This window comes from Sinocyclocheilus anshuiensis, unplaced genomic scaffold (genome assembly GCF_001515605.1).
Source record: "Sinocyclocheilus anshuiensis isolate Anshui unplaced genomic scaffold, SAMN03320099.WGS_v1.1 scaffold264, whole genome shotgun sequence".
Classification (NCBI taxonomy): domain Eukaryota; kingdom Metazoa; phylum Chordata; class Actinopteri; order Cypriniformes; family Cyprinidae; genus Sinocyclocheilus; species Sinocyclocheilus anshuiensis.
In genome coordinates, this window is record NW_015554061.1 from 17,342 (window position 1) to 35,780 (window position 18,439).

At 36.5% G+C, this 18,439-nt stretch overlaps 2 protein-coding genes across 2 annotated transcripts; one reads left to right on the forward strand and one right to left on the reverse strand.

Annotated features, from left to right (window-relative positions):
* Positions 1–7,983: 7,983 nt before the first annotated feature.
* Positions 7,984–10,147, reverse strand: LOC107668575 (UPF0461 protein C5orf24 homolog). Its single transcript, XM_016460511.1, has 2 exons — positions 9,913–10,147; positions 7,984–9,436 (listed from the first exon to the last, which is right to left on the reverse strand). The coding sequence occupies exons 1-2, from the start codon at positions 9,952–9,954 to the stop codon at positions 8,825–8,827; spliced, it is 654 nt and encodes a 217-aa protein (XP_016315997.1). The 5' UTR covers positions 9,955–10,147; the 3' UTR covers positions 7,984–8,824.
* Positions 10,148–11,307: 1,160 nt separating this feature from the next.
* Positions 11,308–17,058, forward strand: LOC107668574 (serine/threonine-protein phosphatase 2A catalytic subunit alpha isoform-like). The gene is made up of 7 exons (XM_016460510.1): positions 11,308–11,751; positions 12,819–13,028; positions 13,133–13,306; positions 15,021–15,110; positions 15,230–15,391; positions 16,364–16,482; positions 16,599–17,058. The coding sequence occupies exons 1-7, from the start codon at positions 11,650–11,652 to the stop codon at positions 16,669–16,671; spliced, it is 930 nt and encodes a 309-aa protein (XP_016315996.1). The 5' UTR covers positions 11,308–11,649; the 3' UTR covers positions 16,672–17,058.
* The last annotated feature ends 1,381 nt before the right edge of the window (positions 17,059–18,439 follow it).

The following is an 18,439-nucleotide window of genomic DNA, read 5'->3' on the forward strand; positions in this document are numbered from 1 at the left end:
TATTTAGTAGGGAAAAAGAGTATGTGAACAGATTAGTATGTCCGAAATCACATTATAAAAGAGTAGGCGATAAATCCCCGGATGTCCTACTGCTTCAGGCCAGAATCTGAAGTGTTCATCGATGGACACATTTCAATCCCAGGAGTCCACGGGAGATCAATACGTCGTCATCGAACGTGACGGAGAACAGCGACGAGGGTGTTTACAAATGTGAGTAAAGCCCTATTCGCACGGGATTAGTATTACCTGGTGACCTCCAGTCATTTGTAATAATTGCGGAGGTTGTCTGTGTTGCTTAAGGTGTAAGACGCTAGACAGTAACGTTACAGTATATTAGTGATTTTTTTCTGTAAAAACACGATTTATTATGTATAGCGAACAGCGGAGCTCAGTAAGCGTCACCAAAGTTAATTTACATAAACCTTATACATTTTAAAGACGATTAAATGTCTATTTAATATGAGACAGGAAAATGTTCTAAAAGAATTGCAGATGAGCACATCACAACATGAAACAGCTAGACATCTGAGTGAGTGATGTATGTGCACTATTATGTAGAATTCAACACTGCTTTAGATGAATGTAAGTAATGTAAATAAACAAATCACCTCAACATGTAAATGCAGAATTGAACATAAATCACAGAGGTGACTTGACTCTTGTCTGGGTGTTACAGGGACAGATGAGACACACGTGTGTTATCCGGTGCAGAGTGACTGATGAAGCAATGCTGAATGCTTTGAGGGAGTACACTATAGTAATGAATAAAACATCTTTTAAATCTTAAGTTGTAGTTTATTTTAATTATTGTAATTTCAAACAGAGTTATCACAGCACTTTTCTGATTCTTGATCAGCATTTGTGGAAAAAAGGGAAAACCTGAAACAAAAATATAAAGTAAGATCATTTTGTTTCTTCTAATACAGAAATCAAATAACATTGTGCTGTTAAAATGACTGCTTTTGTATCGTGTTTGTGCATCTTTGCAGGATCTGAAATATCTGCAGACTGGTGTGAGCTGTGAAGATGCATCATTTTCAGCATCCTAGAAATGATCCAGTGCCATGAATGAGACGCACCATCACTCCACCTCTTACTACCTCATCTGGACCGGATGTTGCTGTGGTCTCTTCATCCTCAGTGAGCCCAGAGCCAGCCAGAGCATCTAGAGAAAGACCAAAAGACTATGAGGATGTGATTTTGGTCAAGTTTGTTCTGCTGGTTTCTGTTCAAACAACATCACTCAGTGAAACCCGAGTTTCAGCAGCTTCAAAAGAATCATCAAATAATATCATGAAGAATCTGAAATTCAGGCTCCATTGACTGATATTGTATGAACACAAACCAGCAGGACAAACTTGACCAAAATCACCATTTATGTTAAAAAAAAACACACAAGGATTGAACAGTGTGGAGGCGAGTAAATAATGACTGAATTTATGTTTAGATGAACTAACACTTTAAAGCCCCAAATAGAAATTGTATGAAATATATGTATGCATTTATATTATAGTAGTACCTTGAAGAAATACAATTTAAGAAATAAGCAGCTTTATTGAGCGTTTGTGCCCAAGACACAAAAAGGGATTTACAAAAATCACATTTACATTTATGCATTTGGTAGACACTTTTATCCAAAGTGACTTACAGTGCTCTTATTACAGGGACCCCAATCCCCCTGCAGCAACCTGGAGAAAAGAGCCTTGCTCTAGGACACAACCAGTGATGACGACTGCAGAGATTGAACCAGTAACCTTCTGCTTACCAGCTCAGTGCTTTAGCCCACAACACCACACAAGTAATGAAGCTAATTTGGCAGAGACTTTTATTCGAAGTGCAAACTGGAGTAAAGACAGCGGTGGTGACGACTGCGAAGATTGATCCAGCAACCTTCTGCTGACCAGTTCACTACACCACAAAAGTAATGAAGCTATATCAAAAATTAGCATGCAATTGTAAACATATGAAATTAAATTTAGCAAGAAATGGAATGCTGACAGCATGAGATGTAAAACGTTTTACTCTGTGTAAATGTTTTACAGGTAGTCGTGCTCATGGAGAGCAGGCACGCAGATGTTTGGAGCAGACACAGCAGCAATCATTGTCCTGCACATGTTCAAGATTGTGTGGTTCAGGGGGGCGTCATCATGATCTTCCTCATCCTCTCTGTGCACTCAGGCAAGGACAGCCTCGATGTCCCTTTCCTATCCATGATCAGATTCCAGTCTGACTGCAGCAATGAAGGTCGTGATGGACGGCAAAGACAGGTGAAGGTGGGCACGGTTCATCAGAATAAAGCTGCAGAATTGGCACAGCTGTGTTGAGATGGCAGTAGATGTGGGTTCACCGCCTGGCAAATACATTATTGTCAGAACAATGTTTGAATAAAGCTTTGTTTCATGTTTCGTTGACTTGTATTTATTTATTGTCATGGTTACTTTTATTTATTCTTTTACTCATTTATTCATGTTTCCTGTTGTTGTCAGTAAATAAAATATAGCTTAATTGTTTCATTAACATATGCATTAATGGCACAATATGTAAATTTCGCCGCTAGAGTGCGCGTATTCAAAATAAACAAATAGACAAAGGCGTAGTTTGATGATGCCGTGACTGAGTGTGGAATCATGGGAGTTGTCGTCTTCATCCCCACAGCCGATGCAATCCGACGGGGCTCGGGCAGAAATCATGTTCATGGATGAGCTGGCTGAAAGCCGTCGAAGCGAAACGAGGCTGCTGAACGAGCGTGACACACGGCTCGAAAGCAGCGGAGCTTTTATTATGCCACAGTCGACCGCTTCCACTCCTTCCGGTTGTGCGTATGTGGCAAAAAAAGCAGCTGTTTTATCATACTAGATACATTTGAAAGTTCTGTTATAATGCTACTCTGTGCGGTCGTCACCGGTCTATTAAAACGCACAACATATTAAAGCGTCTTTGGTGTTTCCATGTTTTCTACAAAACAAACCCGGAAATCGAGGGGTTATGACGTCATTGGCAGGCGACACAATGACACTATGGACACGGTCCGTGTCACTAGTTAAAATTGCTTATTTCTCTGGATTTAAACATTCTTCGAAACATTTGGGATAATGTAAGTACACGAGTCAGCTAAATATATAACACTGTTCTATTGGTTTTTGGATATTTTAATAAAAAAAATCTTACTTATTGTGCCTTTAATTCAATACTTGACTGAAAATTGAGATGTATTCACCTTGGCTGCATTTGTCTTGTGTGAAGTCATGCATAGCTATGGCATATGACAAAACAAATTACAATTTGTTTGTTTTACTAAAAAATACTTATTGGTCAGCATTTATAATTATTATTGTTCAAAAGTGTTGGGGTGGGCTAGCAATGCTTTCTGAGGTAATCTTAATTTCTAAGTAGTAATACTTACATTTTTCGAGTGTAAAATCAACAGTCTTCTCCAAAGACAAGATCTTTGAGCAGCTGATCGACGTCTCCTTTGTGCAGATATTGCAAACATGGAGGAAAACGTACTAGGTAGGGTTGTCATGTTACTGATGCTGTGAGGTGTTTGTGCACCTGTCGCTCTTATGTTCTTTTTATTATTATTACTGCAGAACTTATAATTACATACAAGCTCTGGGGAAAATGGTAGTATCTTTAACAACGAACAATCATAATGACAAAAAAAAAACAGAAAACATAATTATAATGGCTTTGCGTACATCATAGTATGAGATTATATACACGGGGAAAAAAAGGATTAAATATATTTGAATAATCATAATATTCGTATAACCATAATGCATAAAAAAAATAAATTTGTTTTTGTTGTTGTTTTTGTTATTTATAAGCCTCAAGGATGAAACGAGAGAAATGTGGATGAACAATTTTGCACATAAAATAAAGAAATTAACATATTCACGAGATAACAATTTTAAGTTTTCGTAATAAAAATAATATCTTTAAGGATTAAACTGTGGGTCATTTTAGTAGAGTTAAACATATAAACTTAAATCAACACAAAATGTATTGGTTATACTACAATCGCTACAAAACAAGTAAACAGTGAGTTAAGAAATATAATAAATTTGATAGAAATCAGTGTCTCATAAATAGGTAATAGTAGGCCTATCTAATAATGAAGTTTATTAATTAACTATTAAACTTAGAATAGATACTGTAAAGCATATTAGTGAATAGTTGACATATGAACCATAGAATTCAATGGTGGGGAATTTGTTTTATTCATTTCTGAAATAATGGAATAGTAATTGTCATTGGGATAGTAGCAGAAAAATAAATGCTATTTTTACACGGCTCTGTGGAATACCTGTTTCTGATTGGTCAGTCGCGACATTCCGAGGTATGTTATCCCTCAATAACAACCCGGGCTCATCCGGGTAACTGCAGTCGGTGCTACTCTTGCTAGGAACAGTTTTTCTCAGTGGTAGCTTTGCGTTTGGTTAGCTAATAAAATATTAAAACTCGATTCAATATTATGGGTACAATTATTTAATTATGTCATCCTGGTATTGCCCCCTTCAGGGTGTACATTGTCCCTTACATATCCAAAGGATATGAATTAATAACATTCAAATTTATATAAATAAACCAAATTAAAACGTATACATAAAAATAAATTAATCAAATGAAATATAATAATCATTATAGGAGTAGTTAATAGTAATTAAAGGGGTGGTTGACTGCTTTTTTTCTTGGCTTGATTGTGTTTATGGGGTGCAGTGTAACATGTCTTCATGCTTAGTTTAAAAAAAAAAAACTATTTATTTTTCATACATTTTATTGTAAGCTGCTGTCTCCATTGTCATTTGAACGGCCGGTTGACTTCCTGTTTCTATGATAGCCCTCCCTCAGAAATACGCAATGGGCTCAGATTGGTTAGCTGGCCCAGTGTGTTGTGATTCGTTAACCTGCATGTTGTCCGAAAACTTCACGCCCATTACCATTATGGACAATAGTTGCATGTGCTCCAATGGAATGTAAATAATGGTGTCAATATTGTCGTATGTGATTACATAAAAGTTTGTAGGTGTTTGTACACGTTTGTCTTAGAAGTACGAAATAGCATTTAGCAAACTGGCTACTAAAGCGAAACAGCGTTGGCCTTTGTTTACGTCCTTGATATAACCAAAAAATAATGACAGAAACTATACACGGAAAATACATTTCTAAATAATAAAACATACTTACAGGTTGGGGCCCAACAACAGCTGCCTCTGCTTTTAAAGTGGGAACTGCTCCATGTTTCAGTAATAGCCTTTGTGTGAATCCGGCAATGAAATTGTGTAGATTCTGGAAGCTGTCTTCCATAAAATGTGCAGCACAGACAGCTACATTAGGATTGTAATTGTCAGGAACACAGTTAAAATTAAATTTCAACCATTGTTCACGAAGTACAGCGTCCGTAGGAAGGCCTAACACAGAAGACCTGTTAGCAGGGTGAAAATAACTTCGTTTCGACAGCATGGCTACAACTCTTTCTCTTCTCTAAAGCTGCGCAACATGGCCCCGCCCCCTTTGTTGCATGTTCCCGGGGGCAGGGGTGTATGTAAATTTCTGGGTTTGTGACGTAACAAACCTGGGAAGTAGCTTGTTGTAGTCCCTACGAGCCGTTTTTGTAGGCATTAAACTGCCAGAATTTAAAAAGACGATATCTCCGTTTGCATTGATCTTTCAGCTTCGTAACTTTGCAGATATTGTTTATGCTCAAACAGCAACATTACACACTAATGTTAAAAAAGTGAAATCGCAATCAACCTCCCCTTTAAAGCTGCAGTCTGTAAGTTTTGCCTCTTTGTCGCCATCTCTGTTTGAAACCTGCAATTGCAGATATTTGTGGAATTATCCTCTTTACGTGGGTTGTGCATTGGCACGGCTCCTCAGCACGGATGAATCTAATGTTTTGAGTTGTATGTGTGGGCTGTCAGTCAGTGTGGATACGTCTTCGAAGTATGTCCAAAATAAGAAGTTTCACCAGAGAATGTCATCTGAACAAGTATATCTGTCAGTTTTGTTCTGACCAATGGTTTTACAATAAATTGCGCTACTAATGCTGATTAAATCGAATGATTGCAAAGTTAAGCTCAGATCACATCAAACCATGCAAATTATTATTATTGTTATACTTTGTTCTCAAATTGTTAATGTTAACAACATCAACATTGTGTGACTATGTGTATTATTTTTTATTAGCATTATCTGTAGATTTTAATTTCTGTAGTCTAATCTCTAATTGTCATACCATTCGAATGTCATCGAAATAAATTATTTTTTTATTTAAAAAAAATTTTTTTTTTTAACCTCAAAAAGCAATTGAAATGATCCGCCACTTGCAGCATCCACACGCGATATAGCCTACTGGCCAGGACTCCTTCTTTATGTATACAGACGCAAGCTCGTATTTCCCGCAGAAACCTACTGGTACCACTCAAATTAGAACACATTATTACAAGCTTACCGTTGTGAATCGGGCTAAGGTAAAGAGATAGTTTTGAATGCTAGCTGGTTATGTACTTGCTCAAAATTTGATTTTGGATCATTTTTAACCAAAAAATGTTATGTACTGCAGCTTTTAAAAAAACACTACTGTGTGCTACTAACAGAAACAGATGGCAGTTAGATTAAATGTTAAAATGGCTTGCCACAGCCGTGCCTCAACCTCCATTGTGTCAAGAGATAAAATGTAACTTGTTAATCGGCCTATTTTAAGATTACACTATGAAATAAATATAGAAGTTGCAATACATTTGCAAAGCTATTCTAATGTCAACTTTCCCTTTTTGAGAATTTGACCATGTTATAACTTATCCGCATTCAGTGTTTGAAACTGATTTAAAACCAGAACAAAGACAGTATGAGGGGACCTAATGTATTGCCCGCTGTTTCTATAAAAATCTTAGCAATTTTGAACAATTCTTCTCTAATTGTCATACCATTCGAATGTCATCGAAATAAATTATTATTTTTTTATTTAAAAAACATTTTTTTTTTTAACCTCAAAAAGCAATTGAAATGATCCGCCACTTGCAGCATCCACACGCGATATAGCCTACTGGCCAGGACTCCTTCTTTATGTATACAGACGCAAGCTCGTATTTCCCGCAGAAACCTACTGGTACCACTCAAATTAGAACACATTATTACAAGCTTACCGTTGTGAATCGGGCTAAGGTAAAGAGATAGTTTTGAATGCTAGCTGGTTATGTACTTGCTCAAAATTTGATTTTGGATCATTTTTAACCAAAAAATGTTATGGACTGCAGCTTTTAAAAAAACACTACTGTGTGCTACTAACAGAAACAGATGGCAGTTAGATTAAATGTTAAAATGGCTTGCCACAGCCGTGCCTCAACCTCCATTGTGTCAAGAGATAAAATGTAACTTGTTAATCGGCCTATTTTAAGATTACACTATGAAATAAATATAGAAGTTGCAATACATTTGCAAAGCTATTCTAATGTCAACTTTCCCTTTTTGAGAATTTGACCATGTTATAACTTATCCGCATTCAGTGTTTGAAACTGATTTAAAACCAGAACAAAGACAGTATGAGGGGACCTAATGTATTGCCCGCTGTTTCTATAAAAATCTTAGCAATTTTGAACAATTCTTTTTGGAAAGAATGTAAAAATTGTAGAATGTAAAATTGTAAGTTACATTATTATATTGAATTATGCAATAGTGTTGCATTTCATGTTCATAGCGTTATTTTAATGCTGTTTTGACATGTTTTGTCTTACAATATTTACATATTTACAACATGTAAATATTGTATTTTCTATTTAGCCCATGCAGTTATTCAGTTATCTTTTATATTTTTGGTTACATATTTTTGCTACATACATTCTATTGTTGAAACAATTACAGTCATATATTAATACTTGGTTATAGAGACATTTTCATACCAGCTTTTTATAAATAATTTGTAAAAAAAAAATAAAAAAAAGTGTTTTAGCAGTTTTCCCACACAGCTTACTTTTTTGGAGTGATAACTGTTTATTTCTTTTTTTTATCAGATCAGGTGTATTCAGTTACACAAAACTGAGACTTGTTTTAGTCCAGTGGTTAAAAACATGGTATTTTAGAGTGGATCATTGATCAGCAAAACAATTTTGGGTTGAACAGAACACACTGGCTGGTATAAACTCACAGTTATATTTACAAGAGCATGTGTAAAGATTATGCCATTGCTGAAATCTGTGACTTGACATTTTATCAAAATTCCACATCATCCTCTGTCTGAAAAGGGCACCAGATATTTCATAAATACAACAACAACAAAAAGATAAACATATCATTGGACATCACAAACAGAGCACTTTCACATACACATCAGGGGAACAGAGGAGTTATTACTGGTGATCAGATTTTTCAAGTCAAATGCAATGTCCTAAAATCTAGAGTGAAACAAACTATGAATGGTGAAGGCTGTTCCCAGCAGTAACTTTACATCAAAAGTATTAAGTAAAAGGTAAAGTTGAATGTAAAACAACACAATTGCAGTTCTCTCTACAATTCACTTGAGCAAAGTCTAAGAGACTGAAAAGATTTATATGTGTTCAATACTGTAACTTTATTTCACAATACCACCATCATGCACATCTGTACAATAGGTTAACATACGTCATAGCGAGATAGGTAATGCTAATGGTCTTTGGAAAAAGATACACAAAAGGATAACACTGGCACATACACATGAGTTGAAGTATCAAAATCCATCTTTTTTTCTTCCTTGCAAGAGTTTGACGTCTCAAACACAATTCACTGTGACTTTGGACATGCACCCACATCCCGAGTCCTCCCTTTGCAATAAATAAAAAAACTGTTTTCACTCGGTAGTAGTAGTGTCTTTCTCTTTCACAGTGGCTTCACACAAGGCCCTCTTCTGCATCATGGTGTAAGGGAATGGTGCACCATTGCATGCGCCATAGTCCAGTTTGTTAAGCCTTGCCAGAGTTTTAATGCTGCCTGGAGGCCTACCTGGGCTCACCTTGTAACCTGCAGCTTTGGTGGTGCCCAGCGGCCGTCCTGGGCTGGTTTTAAAACCCGCTGCTCTGGTGGTGCCGGGCGGTCGTCCCGTACTTGTCCTGTAGCCAGCAGACTTAGTGGTACCCGAGGGCCTGCCTCGTCGTCCAGACTTTCCGAGGCCCTTCTTTTTCTTGGAGCCCTCTGGAGCATCTGCAGCCCTCATTCGAACGGTTTGGGAGTGAAATTCATTCTGAGAGTCCTGCATCTGGCAGGACATGGGCTTGATCATGCTCTGTGGCAAGGGTGGCAAGTTTGGGAGTGGCAGTTGTAATGAGGGAGGTGGGGCGGTGGGGTAAAATTTGTTGGACTGTGAACTGCACAACTCAAAGTGACTGGCTGGGTGTTGCCCATCATCCCCAATGCTACCCAGACCATAGTCGTTGCTGTTGCTGGCTACTTGGTGCATCATTTTCTGTTCAAATAAAATATATTTAAAAACATTTTATATATAATGAGATAAAGTGCATAATAAAAAGAATATCTGTATTGTGGAATAACAACTGAATATGAGGCATTGCAATACTTTTCAAACATCTTACATCGACAGCGTGCATCGAAAGTGATTGATTGACGACGTCAATCAAAAGAAAACCACAGGCCTGTGCAATTAACCACTGAAAGTTAACGCAGAGGAAGGCGTTGCTATATAAACTATGTATGTCGCATCGCTTTACAGTTGGATAAACAATGTCTGGTCACAAAATGTACAGCGACCGCGGAATATCGCTTATGCAAGTCCGTCTTTGTCCTATTATTCTGTATCATTTTTTTCCAGCTCTATTCGCTCGTTAATATTGATTATTCTTTTAATTACTACAGATAAAATTAAATGTAATATAAATCAGATGTAATTTTGCGTTAAACAATGCAATAAAGAAAGTACTTTACCTCATTTGGAACGCGGATCACGGAATGTAATGGGTTAAACATGAAACAGCTCTATCTTCCATTCTTGAAAGCAAAAGCATAATGTTATTTACGCAGGAATATGGACATTCTTGAACCGCAAGATGGTTTCTTCCAAAGCGATCGTGCTAATTCTGGTTTATGGGATGGATATTTTTCCCCTGTACCGCTGTGGTTTAAAGCTGAAAGGCAGCCATTTTCACTAGAAAAAATAATAAAATAGTAAGAATAGCTAATACGCATGCGTCAGCTGCTGGTGGGAATTTTTACTATTCTTTAGCAAATACCAGAAGGCCCTTGTTTCAGCTCACGCGCCGCTTTTGTCCTCGATATGTATTCATTTATATATATTTATTTGTTGCTGACATTTGAAAATGTCACCATGCCACTGTGTCTATACGGAATGTGTATTGTTGTGGATTTTTAAAATGATTATTTCTCTTCATTTAAGTCATTTTTCCGAGGACAGTGTTTAAATGATTAGCTTATTTATTATGAGAGCTTCCGGGGAAAAAAACACAGTCAGATATGTAAACTATATGATATATGAGAAAGTAAAAATATATGAACATGAAAACAATGTATGGATAGGAAATATTTAAAGCAGTATATGAATAACAATATTTAAATACAAAATGTTAAAGACCATAATAAATGCTGCTCCTTCACATAAGACACAGAAACAGGGGAAAAAAGATCCATCCCTTCCCAGCAACAGAGCATAATAATAATAATAATAATAATTGTTGTTATTATTATTAATTCATTATTATTATTATTATTATTAAAGTAGTAGTAATAATGATAATAATATAATCATTATTATTACTATTTTATTAATTTGTTTATTAAAACCTAACAATGTAGCTGTTCACAAATTAAAACTGTTATTCCCCTTGTACATCAGTTGGCGGCACTAAATGCGGATTAGGTGACGTCAGCCTACATGAGCGGATTCTTCGTCGCTGCTGCGCATCATAACCGGACTCTGACCGTAATCAAAGGAGCTTTCAGGCTCTAATTTTAATCGTTTACTGCTTACAAAGAACAGTAATTCATCGATTTATTCTTGAGGGAGTAAAAGTAACAGCGCTTTAGTTCATTTTGCGGCCTTAAAGTATTTCAAGTAACCAAGGACTCAACAGCTTTATTTTAAACGACAAAAGTGCTACTATAGCGAAGAATTAACTGGTCAATATTAATAAAGTTATGCTGACGTTCATTGATAGCCATCCTATTGCGAACGCCTGGCTTATAAATATTAATTAGGTCATAAAGATTTAGTATTGAAAATCTACCAATGGAGAAGGCCTGGCTCATGAATATTAAGTAGGAAGCCTTCGCAGTAGTAGGATTCGTTATTTTGAATGCGGATTAGGTGACGTCAGCCTACATGAGCGGATTCTTCGTCGCTGCTGCGCATCATAACCGGACTCTGACCGTAATCAAAGGAGCTTTCAGGCTCTAATTTTAATCGTTTACTGCTTACAAAGAACAGTAATTCATCGATTTATTCTTGAGGGAGTAAAAGTAACAGCGCTTTAGTTCATTTTGCGGCCTTAAAGTATTTCAAGTAACCAAGGACTCAACAGCTTTATTTTAAACTGGGACTGATTACTTTGACGCATGACGCCAACCCCTCAAAAAACCTAAACAATCTAATTTTGAGTAATTTTACATTATTTTTTAGAATTACTTGAATGATTTAAGGAATTAACGATGGACGAGAAGGTATTCACGAAAGAACTGGACCAATGGATCGAGCAACTGAACGAGTGCAAGCAACTATCGGAAAACCAAGTGAAAATGTTATGCGAGAAGGTGAGTTCCGCATGTCGACCATCGTCACCCGTGTCAGTGTTGCACTGTATGTTAAAACTCTTACTGTGTCAGGCGGCCCGTGGGCGCAGCAGCAGACCGTCTAAATTTGTTAACGGCTCAGATATATTTGCAGTGCGCCCTTCCCACTGGCCGCTTATCCGAAGATGGCGGTGCCGAATTATTCTATTATTGGCCGTCCGTGCGCCATGAATGTGACTATTGGTTGTCGGCTGTGCGGCGCAGTTAGCAACCAGAGCTCGTCAGGTTATGCCTACTTCACTGTTATTCGTTGTCAGGCAGAGTTTTGGGTTTGCCTTTTGCTTTCTAAGCGAGTAACTTACGGGACTGTAAACATTCGGATCCACCAGCATCAGTTTAAAAAACCCTAAACAACCTAATTTTGCGTTATATAAAATGTTATTTTTAAGAGCCATTTTATGTAAATTGTTTACGTTAGCAATGTTAAAAATGCCCAGATTATTTCAAGTGGCGCGTCTAGAATTAGTCCACCTGCATTAATCAGTATGACCTTATTCTGTTAAACCAAAATGTTCAATGTCCTATAACTTTACCTCCGCAATGTAAAAGTAAAAAATGTGCGGTTGTTGCCTGAAAATAGTTGACCTAAAAATGAAAATTCTGTCATCATGCACTCACCCACATGTTGTTCCTTACCTGCATGACTGACTTTCCTCTGTGGAGCACAGAGGGAGATGTGCCTGAGTTTGTATTGTGAAAAATATACATCATTTATAATATATAAAATAAAAAATAACTACTACTAATAATGATGATGATGATTCATTTATTTTTACTGTATTATTACCAGTTAGTTTAGATGTTACCACGTTTTAAGTTTATCTGACCCACATTTTTACAGCGGTCCCTCTTAATCCATTTCCAAGAACAAAGATCCATTAAGCATATGCCAATATTTATTCATCACTGGTCAGTGTCAATGTTGCCTCTTGCAGTTTGTTAGGAATTTTAAGTGCACTTGTGGTTAATAGTTGAGATCATTGTTTGTGTGCTTTTGAAGTCTAACCTGCCTGTTTTATCTATTGCAGGCTAAAGAAATTTTATCCAAAGAATCAAATGTTCAGGAGGTGCGTTGCCCGGTGACAGTATGTGGAGATGTACATGGCCAATTTCATGATCTAATGGAACTGTTTAAGATCGGGGGTAAATCACCAGATACCAATTACCTATTTATGGGAGACTATGTGGATAGAGGTTACTATTCAGTAGAGACAGTCACACTTCTGGTGTCTTTAAAGGTATGTGCATAGACACAGCTTTAATATTAAATTTTTAAGTTACTAATACAAGAAAATGCTCATTTGCATTGTTAATGGCTTGTTTTTCATTTTAAATTGTCCAGGTTCGATATCGAGAGAGAATCACCATCCTTCGTGGAAATCATGAAAGTAGACAGATCACACAAGTTTATGGCTTTTATGACGAGTGCCTGAGAAAATACGGAAATGCAAATGTTTGGAAATATTTCACAGACCTCTTTGACTACCTTCCTCTTACAGCCCTCGTAGACACACAGGTAAATTGGTTTGTGATTAACAGTATTTCATCCTTTGTAACTACTCAACTAGGGCTGCCGTGATAACTGCAATATTGTAATATTGCGATACTGACAAGCAACCGCCACAACCGTGATGTTCATTTTTTTTATATATATATATTCATGAGGCTATGCCCTTCTTGTTTTACACTTAATGCACGTGTATTGAATGTTCATTAAAGGGGTCATATGATGCTCTTTTAAAGATCATTATTTTGTGTATTTGGTGTAACAGAATATCACGTCTCTGGCTCACTCTCTCTCTCTCACACACACACACACACACACACACGCGCGCGCACACGATGCGCAAAACTCCGCATTTGAACAGTCAATAGCAAATACTTAAACTAGTAACAAAACAGTAGCTGATTCAGAAGCGCCAGATTGTCATAGCAAAGTCAGAATTACCTTCTCTCCTAGGTTCACGAAACGGTCGTCCATAAAATGCATTGCTGTTCTGTTGTAAGTAATCTTAAAGATTCCTAAATGCATCTACTTTCGGAAGGCCAAATGAAGTGCTTTTGCTTTCGCCTAGAAACACACAGCGTCTCCCTGACATGGCTGCTTCAACACTAACTGCGGTTACTGAAACCACGCCTTCTTTCTTTGCGTGCACATTTGGGCAGCATTATGCAAATATTTCCACATAGTGAGGTAGATATGTGGGGGCGTGTTAGAATGAGCCGTTTTAGGGGGGCGTGGCAGAGTCTTAACTTTGATAAAGAATATCTCTTTGGTTTTGAGACTTTAGTCTTTGCAACTTCAGGGATCTTATCTATGCACAATCAGCTTGTAACACTCCAAAGAGAAAGGAAAACTTGAAATCGCATCATATGACCCCTTTAAGTGTAGGCCTGTGAAGATAGTAATATTTTTACACCAACTGGCTCTTTTTTACGACTTAAAGACTCTGTGTACCATTGGAATTTGTACAGAGGTTCTTTAGATTTGCAACAAACAGGGCGAGAGAGAGAGAGAGATCGTCTGAGCGTGCGCAATTACCTGCATCTGTCCTTCTTCAGGTCAAGTCATATATTTGTGTGTGTGGGGGGGGTAAGTTTGCCATCAGTTATCAGAAGATGAAAGCGATATAATTGTCATAGCATCCTTTCAGCGTTTAAGGGGATTTCCCGCGACTGCGTCAGCATTGTTCAATGCAGTGAGTCAATGGCATTGTTCAGCGAGTTGATCATCGATTGAGCCTTGTAAAGTGGCGCTCAAAGTCAAATTAATTTCAACTCCTTGTTTCAATTATGAATGAATTAGCGTTTTTAAAAGTATTAGTTGACTCGCTCATAAATAGTCGCTTGCTGTAACCTCCTGGCGTGTAATGTAACTGCACTGACTGACAGTCTGTAAAATGAGCGCAGAGACGAGTCCCTGTATTCATACTGCTGATATGTCAAAACACTGAAAGCCTCTTGTCCAGTCAGATTCAAGAATCGGAACATACTATTATACATATAATAATAATAAACCAGTGAGCTTAATTATGTAGACAGATAGATAGATAGATTAATAAATAAATGGCAATAACAACGCATATTGCGATATGGAGGCACTCAAAATTACCACAAGGGAAGTTTCTTCACCGAGACAGCCCCTATACTCAACTCAAAACAAAGACGTTGCATAGTAATTTGAGTGCACATAAAGCTTAAACTAAACTCTATTTGCTCCGTCTGCACAGATTTTCTGTCTCCATGGAGGATTGTCACCTTCAATTGACACGCTGGATCACATCCGCGCATTGGACCGTATCCAAGAAGTTCCCCATGAGGTATTAATTCCGCCTGTGATGTGAATATCAGAAAGATGTATAGTGTTACTATAATCAAAATCATTAAGAGTTGCAGCTGTGAATACTACTCACAGGACCTTATGAAATCTTATTGGCAGGGTCCCATGTGTGATTTGCTGTGGTCAGATCCGGATGACCGTGGAGGTTGGGGGATTTCCCCCAGGGGGGCTGGGTACACGTTTGGCCAGGACATCTCAGAAACATTTAACCATGCCAACTGCTTGACTCTGGTCTCACGAGCTCACCAGTTAGTGATGGAGGTAAAAGAGAAGTTGATTACCATGTATAAATGTTTGTTAATGAGGGGTTTTTGGAGACATGAATGTGTCTAGATTTTGAGTAAAAATTATAGGTTTTATTTTTAGAAGTAAAAAGCTAAAATTAGTCCCTTGGGGTAAGATGGGCCCCTTAGAATTGGCACAGAAGGCCCCAAGTTGCATGTTGTTACTAGTGATATTATTTTTATATTTAATACTTACTGTAACAGGGTTATTATTTTGTATTTCCATGAATTAGATGTACATTTCAGATGTATTTTTCATTAAAACCTGTAGGCTAATTGAGCAAAATCATTCAATTTGCATTCATAGTGTTGCTGTTAAGACATCTTCAATTACAGTAGGGACAGTTAATATGTATATATTTATATGCTCGTATATAAAAGTCATAGAGTAAATTTACCTTTCAGATGAATCTGTTTTACTGGGATTTTGCCTGGTTCACATTGGTTATTTAATTATTCAACTAAATTGTCAAAATACAATTTTAAATAGAATAGTTGATTTAGTATTTCACATTAATGACAATTTATAGAATATATAAATATTAATACAAATTTTAGCAAAAGTAATTCTATGCATTCTATCTTTTAAATAGTCATTAATGTTAAAAATTTTATTTTGACAATTTAGTTGAATAATTGAATAACCAACAGACAAGGCAGAGTCCCAATAAAAAATAATCATCTGAAAGGTAAATGTATATAATTATGTTATCGTATATCATTTTTGTTGAAGATGTTAAATGTTGTTTGTTTCATGAGTAATTTAAACTAACATGAAAAAAATGTTGCATATTTGAAACAAACTATGCAATAGAAATTTGAAACTGCACAAAATTCTAAAAATATTCAAATAACTTTTTGTTTTGAATTTGTAACACATGGATAATAATACACCTACCGACCGTTTATTGGGTACTGGCTAATATAATTTTTTTAATAATTTCTACAGGGTTATAACTGGTGTCATGAACGTAATGTTGTAACAATCTTCAGTGCACCTAATTATTGCTACCGATGTGGTAACCAGGCTGCGATCATGGAACTTGATGACACACTCAAGTACTCCTTGTACGTATATAACATAAAGCATAAAACAATTTCTGTTTTATTGATAACTCCCCTTTCCTTGTGTTATATATTTGTAATTTTGCTGTTATGAATATTAACGGGATGATTTCCTTTAGTTTACAGTTTGACCCTGCACCACGCAGAGGAGAGCCTCACGTCACTCGCCGCACTCCAGATTATTTCCTGTAAGATGGGAAGGTTTTTTTTTAATTACAGTATTGCAGCACTATCTGACCCGTGGACAATGAACATTCATAGAAGGCATCTGTTCAAATTTTCCAACACAAACCCCTGTCCTTGGACCAAAACATGTGCCATATCTATACTGCAATAAGATAGATGCAGTCATCTCTACAAACACACAAATGTAATAGTACTCTCTCATCTGCATCATGTACTTTTCTCTCTTCTGTACTAAAAAAGCTGTTGTGTTTTTGATCAGGATATAAGGGTTTCTTCAGACTAATGGGTTTATGTGCATTCTTCTGAAATGCTGTGTTTTGGAATAACATTTTTAATATACACTCTAAATGCTTATGACTGGATAATATACAAGTTGTGATGAGCTTAAAATAGTGCTGTGTATTATAGCTGCATTTTCATGCTGCATGGCCTCGGGTACACAAGGAGCTGTCATCTGGCAAATTTCCGACTTCTGTTTTAAACGATTGCTTACTGCAGTGTTTGTTACAGGTGGGTATGAGACACTTTAGTTTTAGTCCCTTTTCGATGTCTTTTAAGCACTTTTTTCAATGCAGTATTTATTGTTCTTAGTTTACAGAGCAGTGGTTTTGTTTGTTTTTGCTTTTGTATGTTACTGTATTATTTCCCAATAATTTGTAAATCAGAGCACAATTAAATAGGGATTTGAACGGCAATAAAGACTCATGCTATTTATCTATGTAAAGCCTGTTTCTTTTTAGACAGCAGCTGTAATGTTCTGTTCTTCCTCTGCTGTAGGACGGTGCAAAATGTTGGCAGTGTTGCTGATTGATTTTAACTGTCAAACTGGGTCATTCCCATTATGCAGTAAAATGTACTGAGCACTGTAACTATAAAAATTAATATGCCTTTATTGGAATTTAAATAATTGTATCTTAAATGGTTACAGTACAGCAGACTTTCAAAAAATATGGTCTGGGGAAGTTCAGGCAACTATTTAGACAATGAAAATTAATAGGATGGAACGTAATAGGAAGAAAATAAAGAGCTGAAGTTCAGAATTGCTCAGTGAGAGATACAGAGTTTGCTTACATGGGTGAAAATGTGAAATTATTTGAAATTTAAAATCACACCGTTTTCTATAATTGTATTTAACAGTGAGAATTTATCAAATCCGACGTTTGCTCGTGATGTAATGTTGTTTTCAACTTTCGCACAAGGGAAGGGAAATTTAAAAAAAATTATGACATTTTTGAAAAAAGAACAGGTGAACACGTTTATTTATTAAAACATGTTCTTTATTAAAAGTTGGGGAATAATATCCAACACACGCTCAAACCAAAGTGTCTCTTAAAATTCACTGCTATTTTCACTTAATGTGATATTGCGATCAAACAAAAGTAATATGATTAACATGACTGAAAATCCTGAGTTTAATATTTCACACATCAGAATTGCGGACATGAAAATTCAAAGCATACCAGGAATGACTTGGTTGGTGTTTAAAATATCCGCTATATGGGGTATTTTCTAAGACCCATCATAACTGTACTTTAGAATACATTCTTTAAACGGAGCTCTGTGGATGAATCTATCACTCACCTTTTAAGTAAAGCGTTTTACTTAGCTCCAGGAAATAACAGGCATTTGAAAAGGTCTTAGTTTTTGAAGGTAATTATGTAACACATTCATCTCTTTCTGTAGAGATTCAATTAAATAATGAGTAATAATAAAAAGGTTAAAGTGTTCATTGCGACCCTTCTGTATGACATACAAACTACATGTACCTAAGTTA

Excerpts from the sequence above, each read along its gene's own strand:
- LOC107668575 (XM_016460511.1), bottom strand. The coding sequence starts at position 9,954 with ATGTTTAACCCATTACATTCCGTGATCCGCGTTCCAAATGAG. Across the intron at positions 9,437-9,912 it reads TGATCCGCGTTCCAAATGAG|AAAATGATGCACCAAGTAGC; the intron begins GTAAAGTACTTT and ends TTATTTGAACAG.
- LOC107668574 (XM_016460510.1), top strand. The coding sequence starts at position 11,650 with ATGGACGAGAAGGTATTCACGAAAGAACTGGACCAATGGATCGAGCAA. Across the intron at positions 13,307-15,020 it reads CAGCCCTCGTAGACACACAG|ATTTTCTGTCTCCATGGAGG; the intron begins GTAAATTGGTTT and ends CCGTCTGCACAG. Across the intron at positions 15,111-15,229 it reads TCCAAGAAGTTCCCCATGAG|GGTCCCATGTGTGATTTGCT; the intron begins GTATTAATTCCG and ends TCTTATTGGCAG.